Source organism: Myzus persicae, unplaced genomic scaffold, assembly GCF_001856785.1.
Source record: "Myzus persicae strain clone G006 unplaced genomic scaffold, MPER_G0061.0, whole genome shotgun sequence".
Classification (NCBI taxonomy): Eukaryota; Metazoa; Arthropoda; class Insecta; order Hemiptera; family Aphididae; genus Myzus; species Myzus persicae.
This window is the reverse complement of record NW_019103995.1, coordinates 46444-61983: the sequence shown is the minus strand read 5'-3', so window position 1 is coordinate 61983 and position 15540 is coordinate 46444. Positions and strand designations below refer to the sequence as shown.

The window sequence follows — 15540 nt, the reverse complement described above, 5'->3', positions numbered from 1 at the left end:
GTTCTATTGTTTTTTTTTATGTATTTATTATTATTTTTTTTTTTTAAATTATGTTTTTTTTTTAGTTAAATCTTAAATCTATTTATTTTTTAATAAATAAACTCTTCAAAAACATTACACACCAAAACTATGTTGAAGGTACTCAATTATTTAACGCTACAAAAACAATCCTTCATAAGGAAAACTGTTGTCCTACTATATAGGCCATAGTATTTTTAGTAATTGTGTTGATTCAAGAATTTAGTCAATTGTAATTAAAATAACATGCTACTTTTTAATAATAAAAAAATTAATGATAATAAAGCAATAAAAACAATATATTATCTAGTAAATGTTGATCTGTTTTTCCTCAATTACACACTTATTCTGTTAATGAATAACATTTATGTTATGCATATAAAATACTACTATTGAATTTATCAATATTTGTGTTTGAACTGTTCATAAGTATCAAAGAATAATTTTCTGCACATAAACTTGGCTTTTAATTTGGAGCAAAGTAAAAATATACCTGTAAATAAAAAAAACAATCATACTTTTTTATTGTTATAAATATTATGAAATTTAACTGATAGTACCAGATAACTTCCTGTGAATGCTATAGATTTCTTCGGGTGGAGGCGCTAGCCGTTGATGTAGAATCACTGGTAATAATGATTGGATACGTTTAGTAGAATTTTGAGAGCCAAAATCATACTCCCCATCATACTGAAATACTTCTCCCATAATCATTACCATATCAACATGAGCATCTTCCATTGCCTTTGACTCATATCCTGTTAAAAACCCCATATCTTTGGAATAATTCAGTACTAGTGTACGATTGTTGTCTGCTGCTGCCTTAATAATCTTTAAATAATCACTTAAAAACTTTTGTTCAAAAGAACGAGTAGCTCCAAAATCCAATAAAATCAACTGAAAAAAAAATTGTAAAGCAATTTAGTCTCTTCATTTTTAATCATATTAAAAAAACATTGAGAAATGAACAGAATAATATTGTGACACTAATTTACCTGTTTAGTTCTCTCATTATAGAAAAAATTGGCCCAATTTGGATCAGTTTGCATGTATGCAAATTCAAAAAGCTCTTTAAGACACAATTGCATCACTAAGAAACACAAATTGTTACGTGTGTCTTGATCCATGTGATCACATTTGTCCAATGGTACTCCCTCAATTAATTCTGATGTGAATATCCGCTTGGTGCTAACTTCATCTACAATAATAACATATTTTTAGTGATATATAACCTTTATAAATATCTATATTACATAGATAAATAAAATATGCATGCTCTTGAAATTTAAATAATTTTTTGAAGTCATGCATTTTTAATCTATTAAATATTATAAACAGGAAAATGGATATTTATAAAAAACATTATGTTGCAAGACTAACCGATGACTTTTGGTACATAATAGTCATTATAGGGTTCTAATAACTTTTTGAATTTCCTTGTACATTCTGCCTCTCGAATATAATCTACTTCATTGGACAGTTCTTTGTTAGCTACTTTAACAATGTTATCAATAAACATGCCTTGTGGAAACATATTCCATACTTTCATAACTCCAACCAAATTATCAATATCACTTTTTATGCTATCAGCAACACCAGGATATTGAACTTTGACTGCGACTCTTGTTCCATCTTTAATTGTAGCTTCATGAACTTGACCGATAGATGCAGCCGCAAAAGGTTTCAAGTTGAAAGTTTCAAAACGTTCTTTCCAATTAGTACCCAGTTCTTTAGCCAATACCGTCTAAGTTAAAATAATAAGTAAGCACATAATGTAGAAAGTAATACCCAACAAAAAATTAATTACTTCTAATTGCCAAGTTGGCATGAAATCTGCTGATTGGCGCACTCTTTCAAATGCTTTCTGTAGCTGTGGACTTAATAAATTGTTATCTTGAATGCTAAGAATTTGGCCAATTTTTAAAGCAGCACCTAAACAATTATAACAAATTAAACTTTATACTCACAATCTATAATAATAATGAAAAAAAACTGTATAGGAATATTAACAAACCCCGAACTTCGCATAATGTATTAGCAATACGTTCAGCATTTTCTGGAGATATAAATGCACTTTCCATGTAACCACCTTCCTCTTTTTTGGTAGAATTGCTCACTCCTAGTGTACGTTTTGTCATTTCTGTAACAGCTCCAATACCTATTCCAGCTGCAAGTCCACCAAATGACAACATTCGACCAATTTGTGAAGATGGTACAGTTTTTTGTTTTGCAGATCCACTTAACTAAAAATTGTTTTCAAAATTTAATTTTGTTTTCTTATGCAATGCCAACAATTTTTCATTACTTGTTGTTTAGGTTTTGTGTTTTTGCTAACAGTTGGTTTACGTTTTTCTTTAATTTCATTTTTACTTTTATCGATTGAACTTTCTTTTGAATTTTCTCCAAAATTACTGTAATACAATTTATGTCCAATATTATTAGGTTTAAGAGGAACTATAACCAAGTCTCTAGTGCAATTTCCATAGAAACAATGTTTTTTCAATACATCACTAGGAACCTTAAATGGTCCGCTTAGTGCTTGACCTTCATTAGGAAATTGATCAAAGGGTACAATATCTATTGGATTAGTTGGTAAAGTTCCTTCAGGCTGATTATTTTGCTGGACTATAAACAAATATAGGATTAAATATATGTTTATTATAACTCTAGTATTAATAACTTACGTGTCATTATGATAACATTTCGCAGACCCTCAAATACCATAGCTGATCTCTCAGAGACTTCTTTTGTGATGTTTTCTGGCTATAGAAAAAAAATATATGAATATAAATCAACATTTAAATAAAAATCTTTCGTTTTGAAATTGGACATAGTTATGATCAAAACTAATATTTGTTAGTTACTCATAACCCAACATAAATTTACCATATGAAAAAACTTAAAAGTTAACAATAGACAAAAATGTTAACTTTCAAAAGGTTAAATTAGTATTATTTTTGTTTATTGGTTGCCATTGATTAATCAGGCAGATCATGTATAAGCATCCATCAAATAAAATGGTCACACATTGCTCCTCACACAGACCCCCTTCATTTGTAAGCTACTGAACTTGATTGTTTTCTATATTTTGAAAAATAATAACCTGATAAAAATGGTTGCTCAGGAATATATGTATTATACAACGTATACATTATTTAAGTTTCATTTAAAATCACTATCTCTTAATTTATATGAAATTGATATTCTATGGTTTTTCACTTTTTTGTTTTCTCAACTACTTTTCATGGACTTAAAAGAACATCTAATAACAATGTTGTTATGACATACATTAATTACATTACAATCACTACCTATATTTGAACTTATGTTATTACTCAAAATACCAAATAATAGGAATTCGATATTCATATATTTAAAAAAAGTATTCATTAAGTTCTTATAAAATATATGATATTATTAATCTCATTAAAACATGTTATAAACAAAAATTAGATAAAAATACTTCTTAAACCAATTAATTCTAAGCCAACTAGGTACCTAAATTATAGGTACATTATTATCAGTGGGATAACTATAAATAAAAATTTACTTCAATACTTAAATCAGTTATCATTTTGATATTGATCATATACAGGTTATTTTTCACCTGAAGTATGAAACAGATAACAGTATTATTAACCACTACAGTGTTAGATTATCTAATTATTACAATAATACATTGTTTGAAAAATCTCAAAAGTTTAGAGCTGTAGTTCTCAAGTTATGCATCTTGATGGCTTAGAGGAAAGCGGAATCAATATTCTGTTTGATCAACAAAATGGGTACAACGATTATCATATCTGATTCTTTGTTTTTGGTCCACAATATATCTAGATGACCTAGGTATAACACTTCAATTTAAACCATACTATAACTTTACTATAACATTTATATTTTTGACCAATTTAATCTATACTACAGGTCGTAGAATATAATATGCCTAAAATATTTTTAGATGTATAATTGTTAAAATATCTACTAGGAACTAGCTACTATCGCATTGAATTACTTTTAATTTAGCCGCTCCAATCTTGTCAGCAAATTGAATTGTAGCATCTTTAAATGCAGTTGTAATGCTACAGTTTTTCATGTTCCTTTTGCAATTGTGTTCGTTGGCCTTAACTATTTCGTCCAACACCATTTGTACACCTCTCAGCACTCTTGTTGCATCTGTACCTCTTGAAGCCGACATTGTTTAAAGATTGGTGACTATTGTGCAATAGTGTATAATGTCTTCAACTATAATATACATAAATAATATCAAACGTTACTCATCAGTATTATACTAAGTGAATTTGACTTAACTTACATTTATGTAACGTTAAATGACCATTTCTAATACAACTAACACAGAAAGAAATTTAATTGCTGAGGTAAAAGGTGAATAGTATCAAATTTATAGGTACGCCATAATTGATATTAACTACAACATAAAAATATATAGACAACTTACTATACTTTAGGTAGATAGTGCTTATCTACCCACTAATCACTTTCTCAGATAACAGAACAGCCATAATATATAAATAATTGGTCTTCAGAGTGATGTTTGCAGTTTATCCCCAAAAATCAGCTGTTCACCATAGGAAGAAGTACAGCTAGCGCTCTAAATGTACATAATTAATATTTATATATAATAATAAACATAATATGGAAATTAAAAAAATATGCCACTCTGCTAGGTTACAAGTAGGTCACTGTAATGGATGGTATTGAATTTGAATTCTATGATATAAAATCATTATACACGAAAAACTATTCTGAGCGAAAACGGTCTGTCAGCATATAATATTAGTTAGTAAGTTAGTATATTTGATGATATTATTGTGATTAAAATAATTTATAGGTAAAATAGGTTAAATTCATTTTTGCCAAACAAATTGCTTTTGAAAAGTCATTGTGTTTTGTGTGTATAAAATATAATTGAATACTCTAAAAGATAAAGATTCATGTACCTACCTACGAATAATATTTTTAAATCACAACAAAATAACTTAAGTCATTATTTTAATTATTTAATAATATGTAATTTCATCCAAATTTGAACTTAAAATAACTATAAAAAAAAAACTGTGTTTTTATATTTTTTAGATGTTTTGGTTATAGAATTACATACTTGTGTGCAACTTTGCTTTAAATGTAACTTTACCTATAAAATTTGAACATTTTATAAATATTTAACTACAAAATGATTTGTAAATTATCAATTTGATAAATGTCGTCAAAATTTGAACTTTAAATGCTTATGAAACGAAATCGTGCCTATGTATTTTTAATATTTTTCAACTTCTATTCTTACAATATTTCAGGAGCCTTTTATTAAATTTTCACACTTTTGACCCAACAAATAAAGTTTTATTTTAGTTTTGAAAAAATTATAATAATCGATAATGTTATAAGTCTATAAATAGCTCGACATGTGTCATAATGTTTTGAAAATTCTATGGTGTATAGAAAATGTTAATATATACATTCAGTAAAAGTTTCATGTATCTACTGTCATTTTTTTTAGAGTTACACAAAAAAAATCAAATTTGTCAAAAACCGATTTTGTGTAAAAATTCAAGGTTTTTTTTTAAACTTTTTGTTTGTTTTTCTCGGAACTTTTGAAAATGACTGGGAATTTTTTAATTTTGACCTTCCGAATGCAACAGCAAGATTCACTTTCCCATCAGAAAAGATACTGAAACACTCATCGCTTCTCTCAAAATCAAAAAGTAGGCAGTTTAAATAGCAATAAAATATGTATCAAAAAGAGTACCTATCTAATCGTTTAGCCCAAAACGCTGATATTTGAATACAAGGTTCCTCCTGAGTATAGTTATAATAACAGTTAAAAAATAAAATTAAAAATACGTACCTAGATACGATTTTTTTATAAGCATTTAAATTTCAAATGTTGACAAAATTAGATATTTAAAGTATAATATAATATTATTATGTTTTGTACACACACTGACATTTTTACAATGCAATATTTGAACAACAATTAGTTCAATCTACTGTATTGTCTAATAGTAAAATTAATAACGTTCACAGCAATGATATCACACAATGTAGGTATTAGGCTGACCGTCTTCAGAAAAAATGATTTTATATCATTGAATTCAAATTTAACACTTCCATTATAGCAACCCTCTATATAGAAACTTATCGTGCAGCAAAGCGGTAGGTCACTTGTCCACTATTTCTTCAATTATGTTTTGGGGTTTATTAATAGAAATACATAAAATATAGTAACCGATATATTAAATTATTCCACAAAAATATATATTTGTAATCAATGCAATTTAGTGTAAGTAACTAATTTACTTTTTATGTAAACTAGAAGACAATCATCTAATCTTTAACGATAATCTGAAGACTATTCATCAGCGTCCACAACAGCAGAACTAAAGAACTTTTTAGTACGGCTAAAAAATGTTTGACTAATTTCGTGGTTACCGCCAGATCTTCTATTTTAACATCATCCGTATAATGCAGCGAGTCCAGACAAGCGACCGCGCCTTCACATTTAGTTCGGTCTGTAGGATTTTCGTCTCTACTATAGTAGTCATTAATATTAATCTATCGATATTAAGAAATTTGTAAAAATGACACAAGTATATCAAATACTTATTTTACTTATATTTTAAGTCCATTTTATATTTATGTAAAATCAGTTTTAAGGACTATTATCCTCAATAGAAACATTTTAATAACTAGAAACTTCTCATTCAAATTTTGAATGTGGTACATCAACATTTTCAAAAAAAATTATGCAGTTATTAATGTAGGTACAGAAAGAGAGGGTTCTCATTTGAAAAATAGAAGTTTGTATTGCCACACCAGAACACTCCTTAAAGAGTACAAAAAAAATGTAATTATTTGAAAATATGGTTTTTGAGTACCTATATTGAAAAATTTTGAAAATCAGATTCATTGTTAAATAAAAAAAAGCAGGGTGAGTACTGAGTATGCTTGGTGAATCACACCGTATAAAAATAAAAAGAAGATGTAATATTGGAAAGTATTTATTATATTCTGACAATTTTTACAGATTAAAATTGAGATAGATTAATATTAACTAGCTATACTGAAATGTTCAAATCATCTTAGCTTCATATCTATCTTCCAAACCCGTTATCATTGATTCATACGATGTATAGATTCTTAGTACACAAAGTTAAATAACTCAAAAACTAATAGTTTGTATTTTATTTATATAATATAAACATCAGAACTTAAATAAATTCATTATTAAAGGAAACGCATGCTTGGTGAATCATATTGTGCCACTAGTGCCTTACCTGATATATGCTCCTGATTTTAAAAACATTTAAATTTTCGTAGATTATACCATTAATTATTATTTATTAAATTGGTAGGTAAAAATTATGCAATGAATGATAATCAGAATTCTAATGATTATTGATTAGATACTTATAGGTATTAAATGTAGACCAGCGGTCAGTAGATTCAGTAGCTAAATTATGTTCATACAAGAACTTAAGTTAGTGAAGTTACACCACTTCATCACCAAGTTATGACAGAACATGTTTAATTGTCCAAAAACAGAAAAGTCGATTAACACTTATAAGTATAAAATATATACTTAATATATTATTCTCTGCATCATAATAATTTATTGTTTATACCTTAAGACGGCGCTTTAAGTAGGCAATTTAAGATTATGTGGACCATCAGGGTGGCCCAACCCGTGACCCTCTAAGCCTTTTTATTTAAAAAACCACAATTATGTAATAACAACATCGTAATATGACTCATAATTTCGAGATAATAATAATTACTGAGGGTTTTCTTAAATGGCTTAAATTTCATTCGAAATCCCAAGCATTTCTATTGTAATAAAATAAAATATAAATAATAATATCATTTTTTTTTTCTTTTGGTGGCCCCTGGTGTTTTTATAAAAATGTACATTGGCCCGGCAACTACATAAGGTTGGATCCTCTTGAGGTGCGTTATAAGAATATTATTATTCCAACGATTTTTTCAGTTTCTGAATCGTTGAAAAATCCTTAGTTGAGGGTATTGTTGGGTGGTCTGTACAAATGTACAATGTACATGTTTTAATATTATCACAGAATGTAAATGTTTTTTTTTTCATGAACTGCTTATGACATTTTAAATTATAATATTATAATATTATTTACTTACGTATGTACATAGGAACTCATTTATTCAAAAATATAATAATACAATACATTTTGAAGGGTTATCCTTATCGCTTCAGTCATCACTCATCGGTGTGTCATAGCTCAATGACTCGTAAATATAATTACGCCCCTGAAACACGCAGTATACCTAGTATTATTGATATACCTGTCAGACCGTCCTCGATGTTCGCACTTTGTTTGAAGAAATTTTACATTTAACATACCCGTGGTCTGTAATATAGACTCTATAATTCAAATATTGTACCCTGATATAGTATATTAATGTAATGTTCGGTGGCAAACGAATCAATAACATTATTGAATTTGAATAATGTAATATTTTATAGTAGTACCTATATATAATATGAACCTTAAGGTATATCTAATTTTACCTTAATATGATTTCGCAGGAATAATTCGATGAGTATACGATTTTAGAAGATTGAATAGTAATATATTATTCCGTTGTAGCCATTAAAGAATATTAAACACGCTCAAATGATATTATGTTCTTCAAACATGTTTGTTCGGTTGTTCGTCGTGTTGCAGTTCGGCCACGTTACACTTGCTGCAGATTAACTTATAGCTGACAACCATATTATACCAATAATAATTTGTAATTTATAAGTAAAATAGTTTGATGACGATGGTGTGGCAGTCATCGTCCATGGTGCGACGGCACGGACTGCACATTTGGGCCATATTGGTGTATTGGACAGGCAAAGTGACCGGGGTTTTGGTATTGGCCGAGACCGCAGTGGGCCACCGCGAGTTCACGGCGGCCTCGGTGTCAGTCGGCCGATGGCGGTGGGCCAGGGCCCATGTATGTAATGCGGTCTGCTTGGCGGCCGTGGTGCATAGGATCGTCGTGGAAACGTGGCCAGTCACGGTGCAGGCCATCACGCACCTACCTCAGGCATCGTGCTACGATACCGTGTGCGGCGGCGTGTGGTGCGTGTATGCGTGCGTGTACTATGCGGTCGCCTGGCTCGACAGGGTGTCGGAGATCTGCGCTTTGACTGCGGCCGTCACGTGGCGCCGGCTGTCCACGGTAGAATGCTTGAACTCAGCCTCAGCCGGTTGCTTGGACGACGACAACGGTGACGACGCTGCTGGGAGACCGTCGGCATTCAACATACCATGGCACGCGTACCTAATCGTGGCTTTCCCAGTCGCGCAGTTTGCGATTGCCGCGAACGTGATATCGCTCACTCACAACGGCGCATGGCGCACTGTTATGGGCACCGTGGCCGCGGTGGCCAGTTGCGCACCGGTAGCGGCTCACGGCACCGCGGTCGCCCTGCTGGTCGTGGCCAACATCAGCATGCGGTCCATCAACTGCCGGATAACTCACATGTCGCCGGTCGGACGGCTACGCCGCGTCCGGTCTTCCGGCGGAAACCTTGACGCTAATGACGCCGACATCGACGAGAACTGTCGCCAACAAGATGTCATTGCGCAGTTGGCTCGCAGACACTGGCGAATCACCGGGCTGGTGACGGGTGGCGTGTGCGGCGCTTACAGCGTAGACCTCATGACGGCAGTGCTGTTGGCCGCCGTTCGCGTCACCTACGTAGCCATATCGGTGTTTCACCGGCTGACCGACGACTCGGAAGCGCGGACCAACATGTCGCTGGCTGTCATCGTTCAATTAATAGCGTGGTTCGGACAGTTTGCTTATTTGGCGTACACGTGCGACGATTTGGCCGCCCAAGTATTTAATAAACTTATTTTTTTAATGACTAGTCGATCGAAATATTCGAAGTTAGGTTTCAGTTTGAAAGTCTAAACTTTAAGTCAAAAAAAGACCAAACCGTTCACGAATTTTAAAAAGTTTGCAATTCAATAACTTATTTAAACATCAAAATAGTTCAAACTCCAAAGTTGGAACCCGTCATACGTTTCCAACAATGCTATTCTATATTTTATATTTTGGTTTACGTAGGTACCTAAAACTAAAAAGATTTAGTGTGATTATCAAACAAAATGTTTATTAGGTATGCGGATTCAGTTCGAGGTTGAAAATAATTTGATTTGAGTTCGGTTTGACAAACTATTTAAAGGTTCTGTTGGAGACCATACATTTGAGTTCGAATTACCTTTACATTTTGTAATATTATATTAATTATTTACTTATAACTTATAGAACCTTCAGCAGTTTTGAATTTTAAAAAAATCTTATAAAGGTTGACAAGTAAGCCACGTGAAATTAAATATACAATTAATCCATATATATTCCATGCATATAGAAAATGTATTACCTATCTAGTATCTATAGATGATGTCTTAACGTTTATCGGTGAAACAAATTTTATTGACATTTAAAATTTTTGAATCAAATAATTATTTAATCCCTTTTAGCTTATATGAAACATATTATAAAATAAAGATTGAACTATTCAACTAAATAAATGAAGTACCTATATATCTTATTGCATAATATATAGTACATCTATTAAAGAAATAATATATGAATTTTATGAAATATCATCTTATGTTTTAGAAGCCTACTGTATGTATTTAAATTAAAAATATTTTTTCTTGTTTTATAGTCAAGTGAAATGTTTGACAATTTGAACACACTATTGCTGGATATTTTCAAAGAAAGTCGGCTCTCTGGAGAACCATACATAAGTAAAATGCAAGAAATTGAAGCGGTGAGTGTACAAAATTAAGAAACTATAATGTGTGTATATAAACTATGCGGAAGTGTTACCAATACCTCAGTGGTCGAAGTCAATTCACATTTACCATCTCTCCACTTATTTTGTATGGCTGTTTAAACCATACATGAGAAATTATGACGGGCATCCCTTATTTCGAGCCACTTCAATCACTGCCTATGCCTACTATTGGCTAACCAATATAACGCTCCATTAACCCACTCAAAATCTACAAATACAGTACCTAGTGCAACTTTCGAGTATTTAAAAAAAAAGTATTTTCGTTTTAACATATACTTAATACTTTAATCAAATCATATCTCCTAAATAGATCTCAAAATCAACAAAAATTAATTGTGAGATAAGTGATCCGTGTACAGTAAAGTATGGTATGCCACGAGGGACAGTATTATGTCCGATATTATTTAACATTTACGTAAATAACTTTTTTTTTTTTTTATTAGCTGCTGGTATGAAACCATTTTAGCTCAACAATTATTTTCTTAAGGGTTTACAGCTTATATATACGTAAATAACTTATTAAATTTAGATGTAAATGGCAACATCCTAGCTTTTGCAGATGATAGTTTTATTTTTTGAGGGGGAAACTTGGACTGAAGTGGGAAAAAAAGCAAACTCAGGACTATTATTGGTTAATAATTGGTATGCTAAAAATAGTTTAATGTTAAATAATGAAAAATCAGTTTTTGTTCCTTTTGCCTTGTCCAGTTCGAACAAGAACAAATTACAATTAAATTATATCACAATAACTGTAAAAAAATAATTTAACTGATATGTGTAATTCAAATTGTAGGCATTTGACTAGAGTTAAAACAGCAAAATATTTAGGTGTAATATTTTGACGAGCACCTAAAATGGAAACCAGGAAACCTCATACTGAAATGACAATAATGCGTTTAAGAAATTTTATTTTTATTTTTAAACAGTTACAAAACAATGTAGATAATTCTATAGTCTAAAAATGGTGTACTTGCGCATTAGTTCAATCTATATATTAAAGTATGGTCTGAATAATGTCTGATTGTACGGGGATCAGACTATAAAAATGTATTAGAACAATTAAAGACAACCAGGGGCGTACCTAGAAATTTTTTTCGGGAGAGGGGTTTCTATTTCCAGACCTAGCCTAATCAAGTTCCGCATATATACGTATTATATTATGTACAACTTTTATTAATAATAATTATTTTTTAAAATTTTTTTTTTTGAAATATTTAACATTTCAGCCAAATATCAATAGCCAACAAACAACATACAAAAACAAGCTATTACAATAGCCATTACAATATTTTGGATTCAGAGAATGAAAAACTGTAGAGACAAAATATTATTCTATTAGGATTTCCTAGACAATATGATATGATATAATAAAATAAAATATTTATTTAAAATTTTAAAAACAATAATTTAATATTTAACATAATCATTTGATGTGCATTTTTACAAGGAAAGAGGCGAGAAGCCGTGTTTCTGTGGCACGTTTTGATTTTGAGGTGGGATGTGTGTGTGTCATGTGAATTTCAAAACTCGCATTGCAAATTCATGCGAATGGTGTGCTAAATATTTTAAAAAAATAATAATTTTTTTCTACAGAGGGGACTGTTGAATATAAGTACTTATAATAATAATATATATACATATATTTAATTTAACAACTTAACTGTTTTTAACATTGATTGAAAAACTGCAGGCAATACGATACTTGTGGTTTCTAATAAAGACTTCGAAACCTGTTGCTGACCATATATTTTATGTATATTTTGTATTTTAATATACCTAATAGGGTTTAGAGTGTTTTGATTGAGTAGGTCTAATTCCACCAACTAATTAAAAATATGTTTGGTCAACAGGTTCAAGAGTTTATGCGTCAAGTAGTAGCACGCAAAGTCGCCGTACACGCATGCGGCGGTTTGATAACTCTAAATCTATCTCTCATTACCACGGTAATATATTATAACGATAATTTACTAATCATATAGGAGCATAGATAAAAAGACTATCATACTATACTGTCTATACTTATAGACACTTAGTTCTGCTGGAGAACGCAACTCGCTTGCTCATACCAATGACGGAGCTTCGCTGTTTTTGAGGCCAATCCATTAATCGTATTCTAATAATATTATATATTTACTTTTTAGAATATAAATACAACATACAAGACAAATAAATATTTTTAATATATTTTTTTTCAAGGAATATTGTCATAAAAATTCAATTACTTGTTGCAAGGCTACAAATTATTAATACTATTAATATATTATTTTGTTTTGTTTATAAATGGTTGCTATTGATTGTTTACTATTATTCTTGTTGAGTCGTGCCCTTCGCCGCCGGTCTCACACTTACGGCGCGCCAATAAAATATGTTTTGATAAAAATAAAGTTAAGGGAAATTAAATTTTTTACACAAAATAGTGTTTGAGCCGGGAAAATTAAAATAATATTATCGCTACATAAGGCAGATTGGTACAATAATAAGCGAGAGTTAAGACTTCGCTCGGGTGACTTCGTCGCACTGTGCGTTATAGTTTAGTAGCGTCATAGCTTGTACAGAACACACCCTTACATTGTGGTTATTTATTATATTCTACAATATATTAACTAAATTGCAATTTACACCGAAGTACGGATTATATAATTCATTAAATATTTCCTTCGGCTCCATCAACAAGTTTATGACAAAAGCGTTTTTATTTTTTGACGTTACTAAAAAAAAATTAAACTTAGATACTTGATTTTTTCACCGAATGCTTATATATTAGCATTTTATATTCTCTTTAAAATTTTAAAAATATTTTCATTCTTTTTTTAGTTATTTATAGGCATAAGACATTTTCTATTTGTATTTGTTTTTTTATGTGGAACGAAAGTGGAACATAATATTGTCACACCTTGGGTACATTGACTCGTATGCAGGGGAGTAAGGACGGCAAACGGCATGTCACAAAATAAATAATAATACAAAATATGTAACGAATAGCGACATTTATAAACAACAAAACAAATATAATAATAATATTACTAATTTGCTTTTGTTTTGCAAAATCCCTATTTCCATGCAACATTCCTTGAATAAAAAAAAAATATATTAAACATATATATTTGTATTGTATTTATATTCTGAATAAAACCGGAGATACTTAAAATTGTTAGCAAATTTATAATACATATTTTATATTGAAGACTGTCTACACTATACGACACAAGTAAATAGTGGAAAATAGTAAACAAAAACTTTTTTCTTTCATTACCTAATTCTTCGTGTTTTAGTACCCTAATATACAATTTTTTTTACTGTTATAGATCATTGGAGTCACATTAACATATTTTATTGTCTTATTGCAATTTGAATCATCGCACAGTAGTAGTGCTCATAATGGTACACACGTGGACATGGCTACATCTGTTTAATTTTTTTAATATTTATATTTAAAGGAATTTAGACAGTCCGTACAAAACTATTACAATAAATAAACATGATATTTATACGAATGAAATGACACGAATGCTGTGGCTGAGGAAGAAACCTATTGGTAACACATCTTTATTGAATATAATAGCCATTAGGATCCTACCTACACTATTTTCGCTTTTTCTGCGCGGTGGGTTTTAGGTTGATCATGGACATAATATGTGATAATGTGATACGAAAATGTGTGCTATTACATTTTGTAGGTAGTATTACTGTATTAGTAAGTATGTAGATAGGTATCAATTACTTATGTACTATATATTTATTTTCATAGCCAAACGGCAGTTAAATGTGATTAGTGTGTAGAAATGTAGAATATAAATATTTATATAAAATATATGAATATAGTGCAAACATGCAATAAGTTGGAATACTCCAAGTCTCCGTTATAAGAAACTTACAAACAATTTTTAATTAATACATTTTTTAAATATTTAAACGTGAACCGATAAATTATATTTTGGTTTACAGCTCTGGACATGCGGCGAAAGTTGAAACTGTGTAAGGTATGATTGCCCATATGATATTTTGTATGTCGGTAGGTTAGGTGATTTTCTTAAAAATGTTGGTGTATCTAAATGAAAATTCTAATAAGTAGTTTCTGACTTAAAAATGTTTATAATAAGGATAATAATCCTTAAATATGATTTTTCAAAAATAAAATCTATAATATATTGTATTGTTGTATTTGATGTACCTAGTATTCATTATACATAGGTAATCACGATGTCAAATTGATCATTTTTACAAATAATTTATATTGATAGAACAATTATAGCAATTACAAACATTTTCAAATTAATTTAAGTCGCCATTTAAAGTCTACTCAACCCATTAATCACATACATATTACCTTTAGTAGACAAAGTTATATAACTCAAAAACGACAAAAACTTCTTACTTGGGTACATAAAAATTCCTAAAAAAAATAACTGGTGAATAATTAAAAGTGAAAAATGAGGGGGGTTTTAATTTGAAAAACAGTAGTTTGTATAGTTTTGAGTTATTTTAGAGTAAAATCACCTATTAAAAAATCGATACAAAATAATATTTTTGAGAGAATGGCATATCGATTTGACTAAATATTATGTAAATGGTTTAAATATGATTTAAATTTACAATTTATATTTTGTAAGTCAAACACTCAGTCAAATAATAATAAAATATAAAACCAATATGTCATGTCATAGTGTCATACCCTCAAA

General features: G+C 30.0%; 2 protein-coding genes across 2 annotated transcripts; one reads left to right on the top strand and one right to left on the bottom strand.

The window, feature by feature from the left end:
* Positions 1–33: 33 nt before the first annotated feature.
* Positions 34–4498, bottom strand: LOC111037395 (atypical kinase COQ8B, mitochondrial). The gene is made up of 10 exons (XM_022319937.1): positions 4328–4498; positions 4028–4257; positions 2703–2781; positions 2324–2643; positions 2033–2261; positions 1826–1950; positions 1399–1762; positions 1014–1216; positions 579–915; positions 34–511 (listed from the first exon to the last, which is right to left on the bottom strand). The coding sequence occupies exons 2-10, from the start codon at positions 4208–4210 to the stop codon at positions 420–422; spliced, it is 1932 nt and encodes a 643-aa protein (XP_022175629.1). The 5' UTR covers positions 4211–4257; positions 4328–4498; the 3' UTR covers positions 34–419.
* A 4181-nt stretch (positions 4499–8679) lies between these two features.
* On the top strand, positions 8680–14907 carry LOC111037398. Its single transcript, XM_022319944.1, has 3 exons — positions 8680–9891; positions 10730–10834; positions 14167–14907. The coding sequence occupies exons 1-3, from the start codon at positions 8818–8820 to the stop codon at positions 14272–14274; spliced, it is 1287 nt and encodes a 428-aa protein (XP_022175636.1). The 5' UTR covers positions 8680–8817; the 3' UTR covers positions 14275–14907.
* Positions 14908–15540: the final 633 nt, after the last annotated feature.